The sequence below is a fragment of the Arachis hypogaea genome, chromosome 14, assembly GCF_003086295.3.
Source record: "Arachis hypogaea cultivar Tifrunner chromosome 14, arahy.Tifrunner.gnm2.J5K5, whole genome shotgun sequence".
Classification (NCBI taxonomy): domain Eukaryota; kingdom Viridiplantae; phylum Streptophyta; class Magnoliopsida; order Fabales; family Fabaceae; genus Arachis; species Arachis hypogaea.
This window is the reverse complement of record NC_092049.1, coordinates 97451612-97474128: the sequence shown is the minus strand read 5'-3', so window position 1 is coordinate 97474128 and position 22517 is coordinate 97451612. Positions and strand designations below refer to the sequence as shown.

The 22517-nt window shown below is 38.8% G+C and overlaps 2 protein-coding genes across 2 annotated transcripts; both read left to right on the top strand.

Moving 5' to 3' along the window:
- The first annotated feature begins 12335 nt into the window (after positions 1-12335).
- LOC112742794 (uncharacterized) lies at positions 12336-13424 on the top strand. Its single transcript, XM_025792031.1, has one exon. The coding sequence runs from the start codon at positions 12336-12338 to the stop codon at positions 13422-13424; it is 1089 nt and encodes a 362-aa protein (XP_025647816.1).
- Positions 13425-13589: 165 nt separating this feature from the next.
- Positions 13590-14540, top strand: LOC112742793 (uncharacterized). The gene is made up of 2 exons (XM_025792030.1): positions 13590-13871; positions 14055-14540. Exons 1-2 carry the CDS (start codon positions 13590-13592, stop codon positions 14538-14540), a joined length of 768 nt encoding a protein of 255 aa, XP_025647815.1.
- The last annotated feature ends 7977 nt before the right edge of the window (positions 14541-22517 follow it).

Below are 22517 nucleotides of genomic sequence, written 5' to 3'. Positions count from 1 at the left end.
AAATATTCACCAGTGAGGGTGATGGATATGGATCATGATTATGATCAAGTTTATGATGAGTATAACTCGAGTTGGGGATGCACGACAGAGGGACAGTCCAATGGCTAGCTACCAGGACTTGTCGGGTTGGCTCTATAACCGACAGATGATATCATCAGCCACTAGGGACAGGCATGCATCATAAGCATACTACATGAATTGTTTGAGATTGCCTATTTGACTGCATATTACTTGCTAATTGCCTAAATGCCTTATTTGTTCCTATTTGTAAATCTCTTGTCTGATATAACTGTGTTTGCTATATTATACTCCTGCTGGTTGTTGGGAGGTCTGAAGGAAGTAGAAAGGGAAGTATTAGTTAGACTGAAGGATCTTTAGTTAGTTGCCGCTTACGGTTTAGCTTGTTTATAAGCTTTGATTTTTTCTGGAGGAAGTTCTAGGATTGCCTTCGGCTTTCCTCTATTATTATGTATTATATATGTGGAAGCTGTTACCGTACTGGGGACCTCTGGTTCTCACCCATGCGGATTTTGTGGTTTTCAGATGCAGGACGCGAGGCTTCTCGTTGAGGCATGCTGGGGACTTCTGGATTAGCGAAGATTCTTGTTCTCGGGACTCTATCTTGATTTATATATCTTGTTTAGATACTTTTATCTCCATTAAATAATACAAACTGTGATGACTCCTTCTAGAGGGGATTTTGGAGATTAGGTTTTCGGTATTTATGTCCCTTTGGGTTTTCCTTGGGGTTTTCCTTATTTTATTATATGTATATATTGCTATGCTCGAATCGGTTACCTTCGCAGCCGGATTTTGAGTCTTGATATTCCTGTTTTTGATACTCTTTATATATATGATCTTGCGTTAGCTTATCCTTTGCTCGTTGTGTTAGTGATCGGAGTGTTGCGCTTTCGAGTTGCGGTTTTTGTTTATCCCTTTTTCTACAAGGCTCCTAGTTATAATCAATCATTCATACTACTATACGTACTAAATTTTTGTTTTAGAGGTCGTAATACCTTGCCATCTCTGAATTATGACTTAAGCATAAGTCTCTGTATGGTAGGGTGTTACATTATGGTATCAGAGCAGTTCGTTCCTGTAGAGCCTGAGGAATGGACTGACTATGCTTCTGTGCATTCTCTGTATGTGTGTTATGTGCTGTTAGTATATCTACTTGATATAGTTGGCATAAACGTTCATGAGCATGCATTTGGGACTTTGAAGCACTAAACTTCCGATATTGAGACTGATCAACTTAATATCGATTGTTTGGTGTGTATAGGAACCAGATGGCGCCTCGTGGACGCGGTAGAGGCCATGGGAGAGGACATACGAATGCTCGTGCGCCGGAGACTAACCCTAATGACCCGTTGAACTTTATGACTGCGTTGGAGAATATGGCTGCTGCTATGCAAGCCACTGCTGAGGCTCTTGGTCAACAGATGAACAACCATGGTAATGACGGAGGTGGAGTTCAGGGCCCGATGACACTGGCGAACTTTTTGAAGGTTAATCCACCTAAGTTCAAGGGAACTACTAGCCCGACTGAGGCCGATACATGGTTTCAGGCTATAGAGCGAGCACTGCAAGCACAAGTGGTACCTGAAGGACAGCGTGTCGAGTTCGCTACCTATATGCTCACAGGTGAAGCGTCGCATTGGTGGCAAGGTATCCGTCGTCTTCTGCAGCAGGGTGATGATTATATCACCTGGGATGTCTTCCAAGAGGAGTTCTATAAGAAGTACTTTCCGACTTCTGCTAGGACGGCCAAGGAGCTTGAATTGTTGCAGCTGAAGCAGGGTACTATGTCTGTATCTGAGTATACTGACAAGTTTGAGGAGCTGTTCAGATTCTCTCGTATGTGTCAAGGGACTCCGGTGGAATATGAGGAATGGAAGTGTGTTAAGTACGAAGGAGGACTCCGGAGCGATATTTTCAGTTCAGTGGGACCAATGGAGATTAGGACTTTCTCCGAGTTGGTGAACAAGTGTAGGGTTGCTGAGGAGTGTGTGAAAAGGGCAACCGCTGAGAAAGGGAGTCACAAAGGTTCATTTCCACAGAACCGAGGGAAGGGCTTTGCACCTAGAGGTCCGTCTTTCAAGAGGGGGAGCTCTTTCAGGAGGCCCAACAACAACAACAATTTCCAAGGGAAGAAGTTTGGGAAGCAACCTCAGAATGAACAAGCTTGTACTAGGTGTGGGAGTCACCATCCGGGAGTACCATGCAAGGCCGGATGGGGTTTGTGCTACAATTGTGGAAAGGCGGGGCATAAAGCCGCAAGTTGTCCAGAGAAGCAAGAGCAAGGTGCTGGGAAAGCACAACAGACTGGTCGGGTGTTCACCACCTCAGCTGTGGGTGCAGAAGGATCTGAGACACTCATTCGAGGTAACTGTGAAATGGCTGGTCAAACTTTAAATGCTTTATTTGATTCGGGAGCATCGCATTCATTTATTGCATTTGAGAAAGCCCATGAGTTAGGATTGAAGATCGTAACCTTAGGTTATGACCTAAAGGTACATAATGCTACCCATGAAGCCATGGTAACTAGGCTAGGATGCCCGAAAGTTTCGTTCAGGTTCAAGCAGCGTGATTTTGTCCATAATTTAATCTGCTTACCGATGATCGGTCTTGATCTTATCTTGGGATTGGACTGGTTATCTGAGAACCATGTCCTGCTTGATTGTTCTACAAAGTCGGTGTACTTTATGCCGGAAGATACAGAAGGGCCGGTCGTGGTGAATAATTATTACTTGAATTCGATGATGGTGAACTGTTCTGGAATCGAATGTCAGGGTATCCTGTTGTTAACCGCGGGTGTTTCGGGTGATGATCAAAGGTTGGATCAGATTCCGGTAGTGTGTGAGTTTCCGGAAGTGTTTCCCGATGATATTGAGGAATTTCCACCTAACCGAGAGGTCGAGTTTGCTATTGAATTGGTGCCTGGGGCGGGACCAATCTCAAGTGCTCCTTATAGGATGTCACCGTTAGAGATGGCCGAGCTAAAGTCTCAGTTAGAAGAATTGTTGGGTAAGAACTTTATCCGACCAAGTGTTTCCGCGTGGGGAGCTCCAGTGTTACTGGTAAAGAAGAAAGATGGAAGTATGCGGCTCTGTGTGGATTACAGGCAGCTGAACAAGGTCACCATAAAGAATAAATACCCATTGCCGAGGATTGATGATCTCATGGATCAATTACAAGGAGCTGGGGTTTTCTCTAAGATCGATTTGCGATCCGGTTATCACCAGATAAGGGTGAGGGGTGAGGATATCCCTAAGACTGCTTTCAGGACTCGTTATGGTCATTACGAGTATACTGTAATGTCTTTTGGGTTGACGAACGCTCCTGCAGTGTTTATGGATTACATGAATAGAGTGTTCCGTCCGTTTCTGGATAAATTCATTGTTGTCTTCATTGACGACATACTAATTTACTCCAAGACCGAAGAAGAGCATGCGGAACACTTGCGGACCGTGTTGCAAATTTTAAAGGAGAAGAAACTCTATGCGAAACTGCCTAAGTGTGAGTTTTGGAAGAGTGAGGTAAAGTTTTTGGGTCACGTGGTGAGTAAGAAGGGAATAGCCGTAGATCCAACTAAGGTGGAGGCTGTGATGGAATGGAAGCAACCAACCACAGTAACTGAGATAAGGAGTTTTCTGGGTTTAGCTGGCTATTACCGAAGGTTCATCAAAGGCTTTTCGCAATTAGCTTTGCCGTTGACAAAGTTAACTCGCAAAGACACTCTGTTTGTTTGGACTCCTGAGTGCGAGGAGAGCTTTCAGGCATTGAAGAAAAAGTTGACCACTGCACCTGTGTTAGTGTTACCTGAGCCGAACGAGTCTTTTGAGGTGTACTGTGATGCATTGTTGAAGGGTCTAGGATGCGTGCTGATGCAGCATCATAATGTGGTGGCGTATGCCTCACGACAATTGAGACCTCACGAAGTTAGTTATCCTACGCACGATTTGGAACTCGCTGCGGTTGTGTTTGCCTTGAAGGTGTGGAGGCATTATCTCTATGGGGTTAAGTTCCAAGTCTTTTCCGATCACAAGAGCTTGAAATACCTCTTTGATCAGAAAGAGCTTAATATGAGGCAAAGGAGGTGGATGGAATTGTTGAAAGACTATGACTTTGAGTTAAATTACCATCCTGGAAAGGCGAATATAGTGGCGGATGCGTTAAGTCGGAAGTCGTTATATGCGTCTTGGATGATGCTTCAAGAGGAGAAGTTGCTCAAGGGATTCGAGAGTCTAAAAATTGGTGCTCGAGAAGTATCTGGAAACTTGTGTTTGAGCCGATTAGAAATCTCAAGTGACTTTAAGTCCGAACTCCTAAAGGCTCATGAAAATGATGAAGCATTATGGAAGGTGTTACCGGCTATCGAGCAAGGAAAACAGTGGAGAGTGTCGGAAGAAAAAGATGGGTTATGGAGATTCAAGGGTAGGATCATTGTGCCGGATATTGGCACTTTGAGGCAAGATATCTTAAAGGAGGCACACAAAAGCGGATTCTCCATTCACCCGGGAAGTACTAAGATGTACCATGATTTAAAGGCGATGTTTTGGTGGCCGGGTATGAAGAATGATGTGGCGGAATATGTTTCAAAGTGCTTAACTTGTCAAAAGGTAAAGATTGAACATCAAAGACCTTCCGGGATGTTGCAACCTTTAGAGGTTCCGCAATGGAAGTGGGAAAGTATTGCAATGGACTTTGTGTCGGGATTGCCAAGGACTAGGACTGGTTTTGATGCTATCTGGGTGATTGTGGACCGACTGACGAAGTCAGCTCACTTTTTGCCCATTCGGATGACTTACACCCTTGAGGAGCTAGCTCGGTTATACATAAAGGAGATTGTGAGACTCCATGGTGTACCTGCTACTATAATCTCTGATAGAGATCCTCGTTTCACTTCGAGGTTCTGGGGTGCATTTCAGAAAGCTTTTGGAACCCGATTAAGCTTGAGTACAGCTTACCATCCTCAAACAGATGGTCAATCTGAGAGGACGATCCAAACACTAGAGGATATGTTGAGAGCTTGTGTTTTGGACCAACCGACGAGTTGGGATCGGTATATGCCGTTAGTAGAGTTTGCATACAATAATAGTTACCATGCGAGCATCGGAATGGCTCCGTATGAGGCATTGTATGGGAGGAAATGTCAATCTCCACTATGTTGGTATGAAGCTGGAGAGAAAGGCTTGTTGGGGCCGGAAATGATAGCTGAGACCACTGAACAAGTCAAGAAAATCCGAGACAGGATGCTTACGGCGCAGAGTCGCCAAAAGAGTTACGCCGATCAGAGGCGGAAGCCCTTGGAATTTGAGGAAGGAGATCATGTTTTCCTGAAGGTTACTCCGACCACAGGAGTAGGTAGAGCGATTAAAGCAAAGAAGTTGAATCCTCGATACATTGGTCCATTTCAGATCCTGGAGAGGATTGGGCCGGTGGCGTATCGGGTGGCTCTACCACCTCATCTTTCGAACCTGCACGATGTGTTTCACGTGTCACAGCTTCGGAAGTACACTCCTGATGCTAGCCATGTGTTAGAACCTGAATCAGTTCAGTTAAGAGAAGATTTGACGCTTCCAGTGGCTCCAGTTAGAATTGACGATACTAGTATCAAACGATTGCGTGGAAAAGAGGTTTCATTAGTCAAAGTGGCTTGGAGTCAAGGCGGTGTTGAAGAACACACTTGGGAACTTGAGTCGGAGATACGAACAGATTATCCGCACTTATTCTCAGGTAATTGAATTTGAATTTGAATTTTGTGGGCAAAATTCCCAATTAGGTGGGTAGAATGTAAGATCCGGTTAATTAACGGCTAATTAACCCATAAATGAGAATTTATTCTAGAAAGCCAAAAATGTTATTTTTATGGCTAAATGTGATAGAGGAAATTGAGACGAGAATTTCGGTACCAATTTTATAGAAATCGGACCAAGATTGGACCGAACGGGCCAAACCGGACCAACCGGACCCAAAGTGGGCCCTTGGCCCAACATAACTAAACCAAAACCCTAGTTTTCAGCACTCTCTCTCCTCACAACACACTCAAACACGCTGAAATTGAAGAGAGGGGAGGAAGAACACTCTCTCAAGTTCTTTCTCTCACTTGATCTTCAAACCACCATAACTTTTGATCTAGAGCTCCGATTGCCGCTCCGTTTGCGGCCACGCGTTCACCGCGGAGAGCTCTACAAAACCCATACAACTAATCTTGAGGTAAGCCACGTGTTTCTGTTCGAAATTCCAGCCCTTATTTTCGAGTTTCATGGGTAAAATGTTGAGATTTTGGGTTTTTTGATGTTATAGGACCCAACTCTCTTGAAGGAGAAGGTTAATGTTGTCTCCTTGGACCTTGGGTGTGGTAAGATTCTCAACCCTAGTGTGATTTTGTTGTTCTATGATGTTTGGGTTTTGAGATGTTGTGTATGGGTATGATGATTGTGGCTTAGGTTGTGTATATGTGAATATTGGAGCTTGATTGGTGATTTTGGAAAGCTTGGAAGAGGGTTTTGTGTGATAAAATCTGTTCTTGGAGGTGTTGATACCTTGAGAGCTTGTGGACAAGTGATTTGGAAGTGCTCCGGTTGAGCTTGGGGAATCGGCTAAGGTATGGTTTTAGTTTCCCGTATCTAATATGTAATGTGGTAGGAAATACTTAGGCTAGAGGCCCTAAGATAGGCATTGAATTGTTGGTGTTGTTGAATGGTTGAAATATATGATGTGTTCATATATGTGATTATGAATATTGATGCCTTGTTTGTGTGAAATATGAGAAATGCATGTTGTGATATATGCTTGATGGATGATTGAGGTTGAATTGATGGGTGGTACCATGTTGATGGTGAGTATGATGTTGATTATGTATAATGATGGTTAATTGGAAATGGTATTATTGGAAATTGGGATGAGGAAGGATGTATGACATGATATTGTGTTTGTCCTTTAGCCATTTGATTGAGAAGTATTAAAATGGTTGGATGTGGTTTTGGAAACCTTGGTAAAGTGTCAATGTGTGAGTTGAGGATGGCTTATTGTTGATTTTGGTACATTTTGAATGATTTCAAAGAGAAGGATTGAAATTGGCATGTTTGATTGATTTTGAAAAGAGTTGAAAGTGGCTTGTTTTGAAAATGGCACCTTGTGGTTTTGTATGAAAACATGGTTTTTGGGCATACTTTGACGGGACATAACTTGAACTACGGATCTCTGATTTGTGCCAAATCTGTTTAGAAATGAAATTGGATCCGGGATGTCCATGCCGTTCGAAGAACGAGTGAAAAACGATTTAAAATGAGGAAGTTATGTCCGTCGGAAGATTGGGGTTTGAATCTGTAAATTCTGCAGCTTTTAACTTAGAAAATTTTTAGCAGAATGACCCCTCGCGCGTAGGCGCACTTGGTGCGTACGCGCCGTTCTTCGAGAAAGCGCCATCCACGCGTGCGCGTGGAGTGCGCGTACGCGTGGACCTGTTTTCATCCCAAAATTGATTTTTGAGTTTTAAAAGCCAAATTTCATACTTCTAAGCCTCCGATCTCACCACTTATGTCTTAAATCATTATGATATGCCTAGCATGAGAAAAAGGGCTAGTGAATGTGGTAACTTGCGAGTGAAGCAAGGGAAAAATGAATGATCATTGAGGATCAAAGATGATTATGTGAGATGCGGAGAATGGCGGTGGAAGTACTTGTTGTGCCATGGGCCGAAGGGCCGTAATTGTTAATGAATTGGCTGGTTATGGATTTAACCGTGAGCCGGATGGCTAGATTATTGCCGTGTTACGGCGGAGCCATGTTTATGGCCAAGTATAAATGCATATATGATGTTGATTGAATTGTGAAGGTTTGCACTTCCACCATTGGAGATGAGGGTTTCCCTGGGTAGTAGCAATGGCTAGCCACCATGTGCTCCAGGTTGAGACTCGAAGCTCTTTTGACCCTATGTCGTAAGTGTGGCCGGGCACTGTGAAAGGCCCGGATGAGCTCGCCCCCATAAATATTCACCAGTGATGGTGATGGATAAATATTCACCAGTGAGGGTGATGGATATGGATCATGATTATGATCAAGTTTATGATGAGTATAACTCGAGTTGGGGATGCACGACAGAGGGACAGTCCAATGGCTAGCTACCAGGACTTGTCGGGTTGGCTCTATAACCGACAGATGATATCATCAGCCACTAGGGACAGGCATGCATCATAAGCATACTACATGAATTGTTTGAGATTGCCTATTTGACTGCATATTACTTGCTAATTGCCTAAATGCCTTATTTGTTCCTATTTGTAAATCTCTTGTCTGATATAACTGTGTTTGCTATATTATACTCCTGCTGGTTGTTGGGAGGTCTGAAGGAAGTAGAAAGGGAAGTATTAGTTAGACTGAAGGATCTTTAGTTAGTTGCCGCTTACGGTTTAGCTTGTTTATAAGCTTTGATTTTTTCTGGAGGAAGTTCTAGGATTGCCTTCGGCTTTCCTCTATTATTATGTATTATATATGTGGAAGCTGTTACCGTACTGGGGACCTCTGGTTCTCACCCATGCGGATTTTGTGGTTTTCAGATGCAGGACGCGAGGCTTCTCGTTGAGGCATGCTGGGGACTTCTGGATTAGCGAAGATTCTTGTTCTCGGGACTCTATCTTGATTTATATATCTTGTTTAGATACTTTTATCTCCATTAAATAATACAAACTGTGATGACTCCTTCTAGAGGGGATTTTGGAGATTAGGTTTTCGGTATTTATGTCCCTTTGGGTTTTCCTTGGGGTTTTCCTTATTTTATTATATGTATATATTGCTATGCTCGAATCGGTTACCTTCGCAGCCGGATTTTGAGTCTTGATATTCCTGTTTTTGATACTCTTTATATATATGATCTTGCGTTAGCTTATCCTTTGCTCGTTGTGTTAGTGATCGGAGTGTTGCGCTTTCGAGTTGCGGTTTTTGTTTATCCCTTTTTCTACAAGGCTCCTAGTTATAATCAATCATTCATACTACTATACGTACTAAATTTTTGTTTTAGAGGTCGTAATACCTTGCCATCTCTGAATTATGACTTAAGCATAAGTCTCTGTATGGTAGGGTGTTACAATAAAAATCGGATGTCTGCACAAAATTTAGATCTTGAATTACTGAATAGCATAAATGGTTCTGATTTGCCTCCACATAAATTAATACTCAAGGTTGGTGATCCGGTGATGTTACTGAGGAATATTGACCAATCTAGTGGTATTTGTAATGGTACAAGGCTACAAGTTAGGAAACTTGAAAATCATGTCATAGAATGTGAAGTCTTAACGGATAACAATGTTGGTCATATTGCTTTGACTCAAGAATGAATATGGTACCAACAAATGAAACCGTCCCAGTTAGATTCCAACGAAGACAGTTTTTCATAATAGTATCATTTACCATGACAATTAATAAGTCTCAGGGACAAACTTTATCTCATGTTAGATTGTACTTGCCCAAACCAGTTTTTACACATGGCCAGCTATATGTGGCACTTTAATTTCAAGAGTTAAAAGTAAGAAAAGTTTAAAAGTTTTACTTATGAATCACGTAGGAATGTTTATAAATTCAACTATCAATATTATTTATAGAGAAGTCTTTAAAAAAATAAGATTTTAATATAAATATTTTAATTTTATTTTTAATTCTGTATCAATGTATAATTATTTTACTAAAAAAAGTGTAAAATGATTATTACTCACTATTTTTAAGTTAAACTTTGATTTTGAGAATAATTTTATAAATTTCTTAACATAATAATTATTTTGTGTGTTTTTTAAAATATCTAAACATATAATCTTTTTTTTATTTTTATAAATTTTTTCGTGCTTAGTACGAGTTCATACACTAATTTTTCAATAAAAACCGAGCTAGTTTACTAATTTTGACCAATTCTTAAACAGTTTTTTACAATTGATTTTTTTTTTTTTTATCAAAATCAGACTAATAGTTTCACCTTTACATAAGTAGTGTGATCTCACTTCTCTTTATATCTATGAATCAACATGTAAAGTAAACTTTTTAAAACAAAAGCTTAGAGTGTAATTATAGAGTAGAAGATTATTTTCCATGTTTAAAGTAATTATCATTTGGGATGATAACTCAAATAGTGAGAGAGCGTCTGACTTGTTCCTCCATTTGAATTGGAATCATATTTAAAAGATTCGTATCCAAATTATTCTGACCCATACATGTTAGACCACATAGACTAGACATTTACTATTGGACCGACCTTGTCAAACCGATTATATAATTTGTCTATCAAGAGGAGAATGGATTGGTCTAATATTCTGTAGGCTCAGGTATGAAAAAAACTTATTAAGCTATTCTAATAATAATTTTTTTTTCAAAATTATTTAAAAAAAAGATATTTCTCAAAACAAATAAAAAAGACTTTGTATATTTAAAAAGTTATTTGTTTTGGGAATCTAATTTCTTGAAAAATTCCTAATAATAACAACTAATTAAAGATATTAATATTATACCCAATTTTTACCTGCGTCTTTTAGAAATGTCTATTAAACAACCCATCTTTGTAATTTTATCAGACAAATCGTTACACATTTTGTTTCTACACTCCACATCCTCTTTCGCTCATGCAGGTAATTTTAGAAAACAATTTGAACAAAAATTTTGCTATATAATACCTAACGAGTAAAGACTCAAATTAACAAATCTACAAATAAAAGCATGTAATACTCAGTAATAGAAAACATTTCCACTTTCATCTCCTTATCCTATAAACAAATAGACGTGACAAAGCATCTAAAAATGCCTTGGTCAAAAGACGAGCTTGTCATTGATTGTTTTGCTTGGCCGTTGATATTGCCAATAAGTAGGATTAATGTAGTTTCATTGGAGTAACGCTAGAAAGATAATAACATAAAATGAATAAGGTATAGTTTTTGTTTTTAATATTTAGAGTAAATTCTAAAGTTGTTTTTAACGTTTAAATGTTTTTATTTAAATTTTTTATTTTTTAAAATTATCTTAATATTATTTTACTGATAGTGATTTCTTAATAGAATTGACAGCAAGATAATAATAAAAATAATGAGATAATTTTAAATCGTTAGAGACTTAACTATAACGAAAATATTTGGGACAAAAATAATATATTATTCTTAAAAGAATTACTAAATCATGAATATTAACTGAATGGATTGCATTACAAATTCAAGATATTTACTCATACTTGTAAAATGACTAATAGATAAACTTGTAGAAAGGAAAAAAAGAAACGAGCATGGTACATATAAATAAAGTATAAATTATATCTTTTTGTCTTTAATATACCGAATTTATTTAATGTTTAGTTTAATTAATTTTATTTTTTAATAATATCAAATTTTTTACGATAGATAATTAATTAATTAATTTAATTAATTATATTCTTAATAAAAAATAAATTTACTTAGAATAAAAGTAATATGATTAAGAGTTAAATTAAACAAAATTTATGTATAATAAAAGTAATGTGATTAAGACTAATTTATTTAGATATGATTAAAAAAAATAAATGAATAATTATCTATCGAAAAAAATGATATTATTAAAAGATAAAATTAAAATTTATTTTGAAGTTAAAAATAAAATTTAATTAAATTAAACAATAAAAAAGTTCAATACATTAAAAAAAATGTATAATTTATACTTTATCGTTTATGTTCCATGCTTTTTGATTCGACCGTTACAAATATCAAGTCATAACTTGGCATTATGAATCATAACTCAGCAGAACGCATCATAGTTCGGCGTTACGTTATTAATCGGCATTACAGTTGCTAATCAGCAATCAACATCATTAATCGGCAACTTACGTTATAATTTAGCTTAACGGACTGCTTTCCAAAAAGTGAAACGTCCAACCTAACATTATTGCTCTTCAATACAGACAATAAAGCAGAAGCATAATCGACTAGTACATTTCCACCTACAAAAGGTATGATCTCCTATCCAAAAGATACATTGAATTCTCAATACTGACTTAAGCTTCGAAGTGCCTTTGCAGGTACACTCCTCCCTTGTTTCTTGCTCAAAGCTCTACGCAATTGGACACATCCTTGGAGTAAAGCTCAGGTTACCACAAAGCTCAAAGGTCGGCACTGAAGATAACAACTCGGCGTCGATTCTCAGAGATCGAGCTCTCCCTCCAGGTATCCATACAGCAACAATTGGCGCCCACCGTGGGGTCGAGAATATAATCCCTTCCATATATCATCGGCCTCAAGGTTCTCACCCGAGTCATGGCTGAACAACTTCCACCCACACCATCCGAACTCCTTTAGATGGTGACCGAGTTACGGCAAGCCAACTAGCACATGACCGAGGAGAACCAAAGAATGGAACAGCAAATTGCCAACTTGAATAACACCCAAACCGAAAACAACAATGATTGGCAAGAACGGACAAAGGAAGCCGAGCAGCAATCAGGGCCAACACACGTCTCTGACACTGCTCGACAGGAAGAGGAGCAACCCGAGCATAATGAGGAAGCTCGGCCAGACGACGAGGATGACAATCAGGAAAGCTCCCCTGGACCATTCACGACCGAGGTGATGAACTTCGTGCTACCCAGGAGGTTCACTCTGCCGACCACCCTAACTCCCTATGACGGGTTAGGTGATCCAAAGAAATACATCAAGAAGTTCACCTCTGTAATAATAGTAAACGGTGCATCTGATAAAGTTTTTTGTCGTTGTTTTCCATCTTACTTAGACGGTTCTGCACTTGATTGGTTTTATTCCTTGCATGCAGGTTCTATTTCTCGCTTTCGAGACCTATCAAAGCCCTTTGAAGAGCACTTTGCTGGATCGGCCATCTACCTACACGACTCTGATTACCTGAATACAATCAAGCAAGGCCAGCAAGAAAGCCTCAGGGACTACATAACGCGCTTCACAAAGATAGCCATGAGTATACCCGACCTCCACCCAGAGGTGGAACTGCACGCCATAAAAAGTGGACTGCGACCAGGAAAATTCCAGGAAACTATTGCCATAGCCAAACCTAAGACTATGGCCAAGTTTCGTCAAAAGGCTAAAGGTCAAATCGACATTGAGGAGCTTCGACAAGCTCGGAAAACAGAAAAGCCTCATTACAGAGACGACGACAGAACTCGAGACAAAAAGAAGAACTTCAAACTGACTTCACGATATGAATCCTACACTCAATTTAACACCAAGCGCAACGATATCATCAAGGAGATCTTGAATTCGAAGTTGATCAAACCGCCAAGAAAAGCCGGCAGTTACCCAGATTCAAAAGGAGCGGACAGATCAAAATATTGCTCTTTCCACCAAAAGCACGGACACACTACCGATGAGTGTGTCATCGCCAAAGACCTTCTGGAGCGACTAGCTCGGCAAGGCCACCTAGACAAATACATCGGCGGCCACATACAGCGATGAACAATCCCCTCTGGTGAACAAAACTCGGCGACACAGCATGGTCGAGATAAAGATCGGCCAGACACCGGCTATCCCGACCAACCAAGACGTATTATTAACTGTATTTTTGGAGGTTTTGCAGGTGGATGACCCACAAGCTCAGCAAGAAAGCAATCTTACCGAGCTATGCTTTCCATAGAAGCCAATCATACTCAACAACAGAAACTTCCACAGTTTCCGCAGATAACATTCCAGACAGCCGACCACAACACTAATGTGGCAAATCTAGACGATCCGGTTGTAATCTCCCTGCAGCTCAGAGATCTCCTAGTAAAAAAGGTGTTACTAGACCCAGGAAGCACTGCCGACGTTCTATTTTATTCCACATTCCAGAAAATGAAACTAAGCAGTAACATCCTCCAACCTTCAACTGGAGACCTGGTTGATTTCTCAAGTGAGAGAGTCCTGGTTATGGGCTCTGTGTGGTTACAAACCACACTCGGTGAGTTTTCCTAGTCAAAAACTTCAGATATTCAATACTTAGTGGTTGACTGTTTTAGTCCTTACAATTTAATACTTGGCTGACCTTTCTTAAATAGGTTCGGCACTATAGTATCTACAATTCATCTTTGTGTTAAGTTCCCTTTGCAGGATAACACAATCGCAACCGTTCACAGTGATGCCCGAGAAGCCAGGGAATGCTACAACAACAGTCTCAAAAGACCTAACTCAAACACAAAAGCCCATGTCCACAACATCGGCAGCCTGGATGACCTACCAGCTTTGGCCGATCTTGATCCTAGAGCAGGAACCCTCGAAAGACCAACCCCAATAGAAGATCTGCATAAAATCCATTTCACAGAGAGCACGGACAAATTCACATACGTCGACTCAACATTATCCTCAGAAGAGAAATCGTCCTTCCGAGCATTCTTACAGCGAAATGCCGACCTGTTTGCTTGGACCCCAGCTGATATGCCAGGCATCGATCCATCCATTATATCCCACAAGTTGGCATTAGACCCATCTGTCCGACCAGTAGCACAGAAAAAGAGAAACCTCGGCCATGACCAAAAACAAGCTTCCCTGGAAGAAACCAAGAAGCTCCTCAACGCGGGCTTCATCCAAGAAATTTGATTCACAACATGGCTGGCAAATGTCACCATGGTGAAAAAATATAACGGTAAATGGCGCATGTGTGTTGATTTCACCGATCTCAACAAAGCATACCCCAAAGATTCCTATCCTTTGCCCTCTATTGATTGCTTAGTTGATAACGCCTCTGGTTATGAAAAACTCAGCTTTATGGATGCATATTCTGGCTATAACCAGATCCAAATGCATCCATCCGATCAAAATAAGACAGCCTTTATTACTGAATACGGAAACTATTGTTATAAAGTCATGCCATTTGGCCTTAAGAATGCAGGTGCAATATATCAACGTCTAATGGACAAAGTCTTCGCCAAACAGATCGGCAGAAACATTGAGGTCTACGTTGATGACATGGTCACCAAGATAAAGATCGGCAACAATCACCTTGACGACCTCGCAGAAATCTTCGCTCAACTAAGAAAATACAACATGCGGTTAAATCCTAAGAAGTGCGCATTCGTCGTCCAGAGCGGCAAATTCCTCGGCTTCATGCTCACAAGCCGAGGCATCAAGGCAAATCTAGAAAAATGCCGACCTATTTTAGACATGACAAGCCCACAAACCATCAAAGAAGTCCAGTGATTAACAGGGAGACTTGTTGCACTCTCTAGATTTTTATCCAACCTAGCTTCTAAATCTTTATGTTTTTTCTGAACTTTAAAAAAGAAAAAAGCTTTCCAATGGACTGATGAATGTGAACAAGCATTCACAACTATCAAAGAAACTCTTTTAAAATCACCAATTTTACAAACCCCCCTCCAAGGGGGAACCATTATACTTATATTTATCTATCACTAACTGGGCTATAAGCTCTGCTCTTGTTGCAGAAAGGGAAAAGAAACAATTCCCGATCTATTTTACCAGCAAAACATTACAGAATGCCGAGCTTCGATATCCGAGCATTGAGAAGCTGGCCCTAGCCCATGTCTTCTCAGCCAGAAGACTCCGACCATATTTCCAGAGCCATGAAATCCATGTTTAGACAAATCATCCTTTACGACAAGTCCTTCAGAAACCTGAGCTGGCTGGCCAACTAGTAAAATGGTCGGATGATATATTGGAATTTGATATCAAGTACGAAGGCTGAACATCTATCAAGTCCCAATTCTCGGCCGACTTCATCGTCGAGTTCTCAGTAGCAGACACAACCGAAGACTACATCGAATGGTCTTTATACATTGATGGATCCTCCAACCCACAAGGATGTGGAGCATGTATCATACTTGATGATAGCCACGACAACATCATCGAATATTCCCTCAATTTTTCATTTAAATCAAGCAACAACCAAAGTGAGTATGAATCCCTAATTGCCGGCCTTAGACTCGCTGCCGACCTAAACATCACCAAACTTAAGGTATACTGCGACTCCTTACTCATCGTCCAGCAGGTAAACAACTTATACCAAGTAAAGGACCCTTTACTTTCTAAATACCTTGACATTGTACAAATATCGACCGTTACAAATATCAAGTCATAACTCGGCATTATGAATCATAACTCAGCAGAACGCATCATAATTCGGCGTTACGTTATTAATCGGCGTTACATTATTAATCGGCACCACATTATTAATCGGCGTTACAGTTGCTAATCGACAATTAACGTCATTAATCGGCAACTTACGTTATAATTCAACTTAACGGACTGCTTTCTAAAAAGTGAAACGTCCAACCTAACATTATTGCTCTTCAATACAGACAATAAAGCAGAAGCATAACCGACTAGTACATTTTCACCTACAAAATGTATGATCTCCTATCCAAAAGATACATTGAATTTTCAATACTGACTTAAGTTTCGGAATGCCTTTGCAGGTACACTCTCTCCTTGTTTCTTGCTCAAAGCTCTACGCGATTGGACACATCCTTGAAGTAAAGCTCAAGTTACCACAAAGCTCAAAGGTCGGCACCGAAGATAACAACTCGGCGTCGATTCCCAGAGACCGAACTCTCCCTCTAGGTATCCATATAAGAACACTTTTCTTTTTCCGTTTTCTACTAGTCATTCTACAAATATTCCATGTTGAATAAAAGTCTTTAAGAATAAAATTAAAAAATAAATTTACATAAAATAAAAATAATATGACCACTACAAAAAAGTTACTAGATACCATTGAATTTACTGGTGGATTTTTTAAAAAATTTGATAGTAATGTATTATTTATTAATAATTAAATTAATAACTACCGACAATAAACTTAAATTTTAATTTTTTTAAAAAAATATTAAAAATTTAATATATAATTTTAAATATTTAAATTCAATAATTTTTAAACTAACAAATAGAAATCATTCATCATCATCTTAGATGAACCCAATTCGATATAGATATCATCACTTTCCCTTGTTCAGATAAAATTTCATATTAATTTCTATTAGTTGATGCAGAAACAAATAAAAATCCATCCAGGCTTAGCATGAAAACTTCTAATTTCCCTAGTCATTAATTCAAAGTAATTCTTTTTGCCAAGATTGAAAATAGTGAACTTCCTCTAGCATAATCATCAAGTTAGTAAATCAAGTTCAAAGAAATTCAAGCTCTATCTTACGCAGTGTATTCTGAAAGGAACAAGACAAATTGATATGAAAAAGAAATAATTAGGTAACCAGTATTTCTTACTAATAGATGATGGAAACACACTAAAGATACTAACTTTTTCTGTAAGCATTTCAAATAGCAAAATTTCCACACTCCAATAATCTGCTACCTTATCATGACCCCTCCCTATGAAGATTTCAAGAGCTATATACTCTAATGTTCTGCACATAGAATTTGACCTTGCGCTTTCAGTGAATTCCTTAGCCAAGCCAAAATCTGTTAACACTAGCTGGTAAAAAGCATAGGACCAAAGTAATACAGCAAGACATGAATCAAATACAATTCTTAAATCCATTGTGAAATAAAGAAGTGTGAAAATCCTACTGCATAGAATCACACATGGAGAGCTATATTAAATAAATATGGTTGAATGTTGAAACATTTCAACATAAATAACTAAATAGCATTGATGGCAATTATGGTAAGTAATAAATGAGAGTAATTACTAAAATTAGAAGCACATTGTTAGTAACAGAATAAAGCAAAATAGATTTCATTAGTAGTAAGGATCACATATAAGCACACATGGAGAACTATATTAAATGAACCAAAAAGCATGCATTTATGGACATTAAGACACCTAAGTGAGTCCACACTCCTTATCCATATAAGAATTGAGAAATGATCATTAAAAAATATGAAACAATGAAAGTGTGGAAATACAATATAAGAATAAATAAAGAAAAAGTATATGAACCAACTCCTAATCAGCCAAGAATTAAATAACTCAATTATTTATAATTATCTTAATTAATTTTATTGATTTATAATTTAAAATATTTGTTATTAATTATTTTTAATGCCAAAATCAGGTTTGAAGGGATACGTTGAGAACCTCCCGACGGGAATCACGCTGAAAGCCCACAACGTTTCGAGTCTTCACTTTCTCTCCCTCTCCACGGCTGCGGTGCATCTCAGCTCTCATCCAAACAGCAAAGACACCAACCTCCTCCATCCAAGGCATGCTCACGGCGCTCCCTTATCGATAATCATCGGTCCTTAATGCCATTAGCGGTGCTACGATTCATCGTGGTGCAAGTTCTTCCTGAAAATGGTGCAATAATTCACTCTTCTTCTCATCAATTAACTGACCCTCTCCATCGAATCATTCAACCCGTGGCTCCCTCGTCGCTTCTCCCCGGTGCGTGCCGCCATTGGTCGTGACGTTCGTGATCGTGGTTCTCCCACAAAGACCATCACGCATAGCATTTCCTGCACAAAGAAGCTGCCGTCGCGATTCAAAGCTTTTGGCAAAGAGTAACGTCCATGGAGTTCTCAACCCCGGAAGGTAGATCGAATAGCACAATGATCAATTCAAACGAAGGGAATGAAGAATTGAGTGTGGGTGAAGTTGTTATTCAAGAAGGGTCTAAAGTATGTTGGATAGGCTGGTTCTGCATTGTATGAAATTTAATGACAATGTGTAATGTGAAGGCTTATTATTCATGCTAATTAGATGTTTCTTGCGATAAAGTATACTTGACTCCCATGTGTGTTTGCACTATTTTTTTATATGTTTTATTGGAGTGACCCATTATATAGTGATGATCTTAAGTTGATAAAAAATTTTTCGGTGTCTTTAATTGAAGGCCGACGAAATTACTGACGTCATTGTGATGAGAAAGGATGAGTTGGACTTGAGACACGAGGTTTGAATTATTTGTTATTATTTGTCATCGCGTTATAGTTACTGTGTTAATGCTAGTTTTAATTTGCATTTGGTTTTGTGAATTGACATTATAGTTGCCGGATCATAGTGGGATCAGTGAAGAGAAAATCCCAGTCATAGGAATGAGTTTTGATTCGTTGCCTCTGGCACAAAAAATTTTATGCAAATTATACAGAGAAAGTTGGGTTCGTAACTAAAATCAGAAACACGAATTTCGACAAGACGTGGAAGGAATCAAAGATTATCGGGAGTCTCAGGTGAAGGCAGCAACTCGGGCAAATAGAATTACAGCCACGAGATGCAGAGCAAGGATGTATGTCATGTTGGACAGGGAGAAGGAAAGTTGGGTTGTGTCTAGATTAGAATTGAGGCATTCTCACCCTTGTTCGGCTAAGAAAGTTGTCCACTATCATGAGTACAGGAAGTTGACCATGCATGCTAAGTACGTCATTACGGATAATGACGAGGTTGGCATAAGACCCAACAAGACGTATCTGTAAATCATGTTGCTTGTATGCGAAGTTTGTATTCGTAGGTTTTGATGAATGACAAACCAACAAACGACATGAAAGACAAACCAACAAACAACTTGAATGAACAAGCATATTGAAAGATCAACCAACATTCAACGTTGAGGAATGAAGAGTTGAAAGCAACACAACAACAACAAGAAACTCAAGTCCACAACATTTGAAGACAAGTATAGTGTCTTAGGACTTAGGTAAATTCTTGTTAAGAACCAATTGCTAAATCTCTCAACACACACTCACAAAATGTTTTGATGCACATCTTGCAATTCGATGCTAGCCAAATGGTTTAAAAACCTGTTTTCAAAGGTACAAAAGCATAGGAATTGACTCCAACAAGTTTGAGATCAATCCTAAGCATTTTGAAGAGATTTTAAGCCATTCTTTAAGGTTTGCATCGATGCACACTCATCTTGCATCGATGCAAAACATGCAACGACTTGTTGCATCGATGCAAAGATGTTTGCATCGATGCAACCTAGCTGAAAATTCAAATTTCAGCTTCAAAGACACATTTGCATCGATGCAAAGTGTTATGCATCGATGCAAATGATTCAAAAACATAAAAAACGACTAGTTTTAACAAAACGGCTCCATCCCATTAACTCCCCAACGTTTCTAAGGTTTGGGAAGTCTATAAATAGATGGATTAAAGCCTTATTTCATATACGTGAGTATTTGCAAACTATCTTGTTCATATTCTTTCATTCTACACATTTTTAAGGTGTTATAATACACAATTTGAGAGAGCAATATCAATTGGTTCAATAGTGCTAAACTTGTAATCATACACTCTTCTAGAGAGTACTCATTTCATCTCAACAATTCTTTGAGAATTGTTTTCTTGTAACACTTTGTAAATTGGAGTGTGATCTCCAAGGTTGAGTCAAGAGTTATAAACACTATAGTCGGTGAGGATACCAAAGAAGTATACTAAGTACTCAAGGCAAATCTTAGAGGAGGTATCTCTAAGTGGAGTGGGTTAGTATACGAGTGGTGATCATATACCGTGAGGTGTTAGAAACTAAGGACTCGGATTGTAAAAGGTTTTGCGCGAGCACCTTGAAGCTTGGCAATAGTGGAACTTCTCAATAGCGATTGAGAAAGAAAGTGGACGTAGGACAAGGATTGTGCCGAACCACTCTAAATAGCGTTTGCATCTCTCCAAACTCATCTCTTCTATATTATTGTCTTTTACCTTTGAGCAAATAAATTGTGATCGAAAAGTAGCTTCGTAAGTACTTAAGAAATAGCTTAAGTCCGATTGGTGAAAAGCTTGATCAATTTATTTGAGTTGGTGTCTATTGGAAAGTAAAAGCTCCTTATAAATGCTTAGCAATTGAGTTAAGCTCTTGGAAAAATACTAGTACAATAACACTTTTGTATATTGTCTTTAACTTTCGCAAAAAGATTCATTGTTGTTGCAATACTCAATTCACCCCCCCTCTTGAGTAATTGTGCATAGGTTCTACAAGTGGCATCAGAGCTTAACCCTTTGAAAGACTTAACCGTTTAAGGGAAAAGATCATGGCAAGCACAAGCTTTAACAACAACAACACTAGTGAAGGTAACTCAACCGCTAGACCTCCTCTTTTTAGCGGAACAAATTACTCTTATTGGAAAAATAAGATGAGAATTTGGATCCGTTCTCAAGATGTGAGAATTTGGAAGGTGATTGAGAATGGAAATCACATTCCAACAAAGACAACAAGCGCTAAAGAAGGAGAAGTCTCCGTCTTAAAGCAAGTACCGAAAGGAGAAAATGAATATAGTGACGATGATTGGAAGAAAGTGGCAATGAATGATAAAGCCATCAACTTCATTCATTGTGCACTTAACGAGCATGATTATATGAAGATCTCTACATGTGAAACCGCTAAAGAGATTTGGGATAAACTCCAAATCACTTACGAAGGAACCGACCACGTTAAAGAATCAAAGGTATTTATGTTGGTTCATGAATGGGAAAATTTTAAAATGAAAGATGAAGAGAGCATTGAGGAAGCTCTTGAAAGACTCTCCAAGATCTTCAACAACCTAAGCATGCTTGGCACAAAATACACTGATAAACAAATTGTGACCAAGGTGCTTACAAGCCTTACACCAAAATGGAACTCCAAAGTGAACGCCATTGTGGAAGGAAGGCTCTATGATCAACTTACATTTGATCAACTACGAGGAAATCTTCTCACCTATGAAATGACTATGCTAAATAGACAAAAAGGTGAAGAAAGCAAGAAGAAAAGTCTCGCCCTTAAAACAACATCACTACAAGAAGAGAGTGATGATAATGAAGAAGAAGGAGATGAAGAATTTGCACTCTTATTAAAAAGATTCAATAAGTTTGCAATGAAGAAAAACTTCAAGAGCAAAACAAAGGTACCAAAATGCTATGAGTGTGGAGAAGTTGGACACATTAAACCCAATTGTCCAAAACTTCAAAAGGAGGACAAAAACAAGAAATTTAAGAAGAAGGAGAAAGCATACATATCATGGGAGAACGAGGATGAATCCGACTCCGATGACGACGAGGTTGCAAATCTTTGCTTAATGGCAAGCGAAGAAAAGGTTAGTAATGACAACTCCACTTCTTTTAATTTACAAGATGAATATGATGCCTTACTTGAGGTGTACACAAAACTTACCCAAGATTATTCTCTCCTAAAGAAAAAGAATATGGATCTTTTAAAACAAAATGAGATGTTGAAAAATGAGAATATCAATCTTGGAAAAGATAAGTGTAGCACAAGTAGTGATCCATACAAATCTTGTAAAATGCATGAAAATGAAATTACAAATCTTAAGAACACTTTAGCTAAGTTCAATGAATCTTCAAAGAACTTAGATAAAATGTTGAAAAACCAAAAGCATGTTCATAATAAGGAAGGTTTAGGTTTTGAAAAAGGAAAATTTAAAAATGCTAAAACTCCTATTAGGCAACCGCAAGCCCAAAAGGCAAGCATGCCTAAAAGGAATGATGCCTTTAAACATCCTCCTCAACATGCTTCATTTAGAAATTATAATCACAATGCATATAGATCAAAAGATGTTGCATTTAGGAAACAACCTAGGCAACCATTTAGAAACATGCATAGGATGCATAATCCAAATGTCATATGTCATTATTGTAATAAAGTAGGTCATATAGCACCCGTATGCTTT

Excerpts from the sequence above, each read along its gene's own strand:
- LOC112742794 (XM_025792031.1), top strand. The coding sequence starts at position 12,336 with ATGACCGAGGAGAACCAAAGAATGGAACAGCAAATTGCCAACTTGAAT.
- LOC112742793 (XM_025792030.1), top strand. The coding sequence starts at position 13,590 with ATGCTTTCCATAGAAGCCAATCATACTCAACAACAGAAACTTCCACAG. Across the intron at positions 13,872-14,054 it reads TCTCAAGTGAGAGAGTCCTG|GATAACACAATCGCAACCGT; the intron begins GTTATGGGCTCT and ends TTCCCTTTGCAG.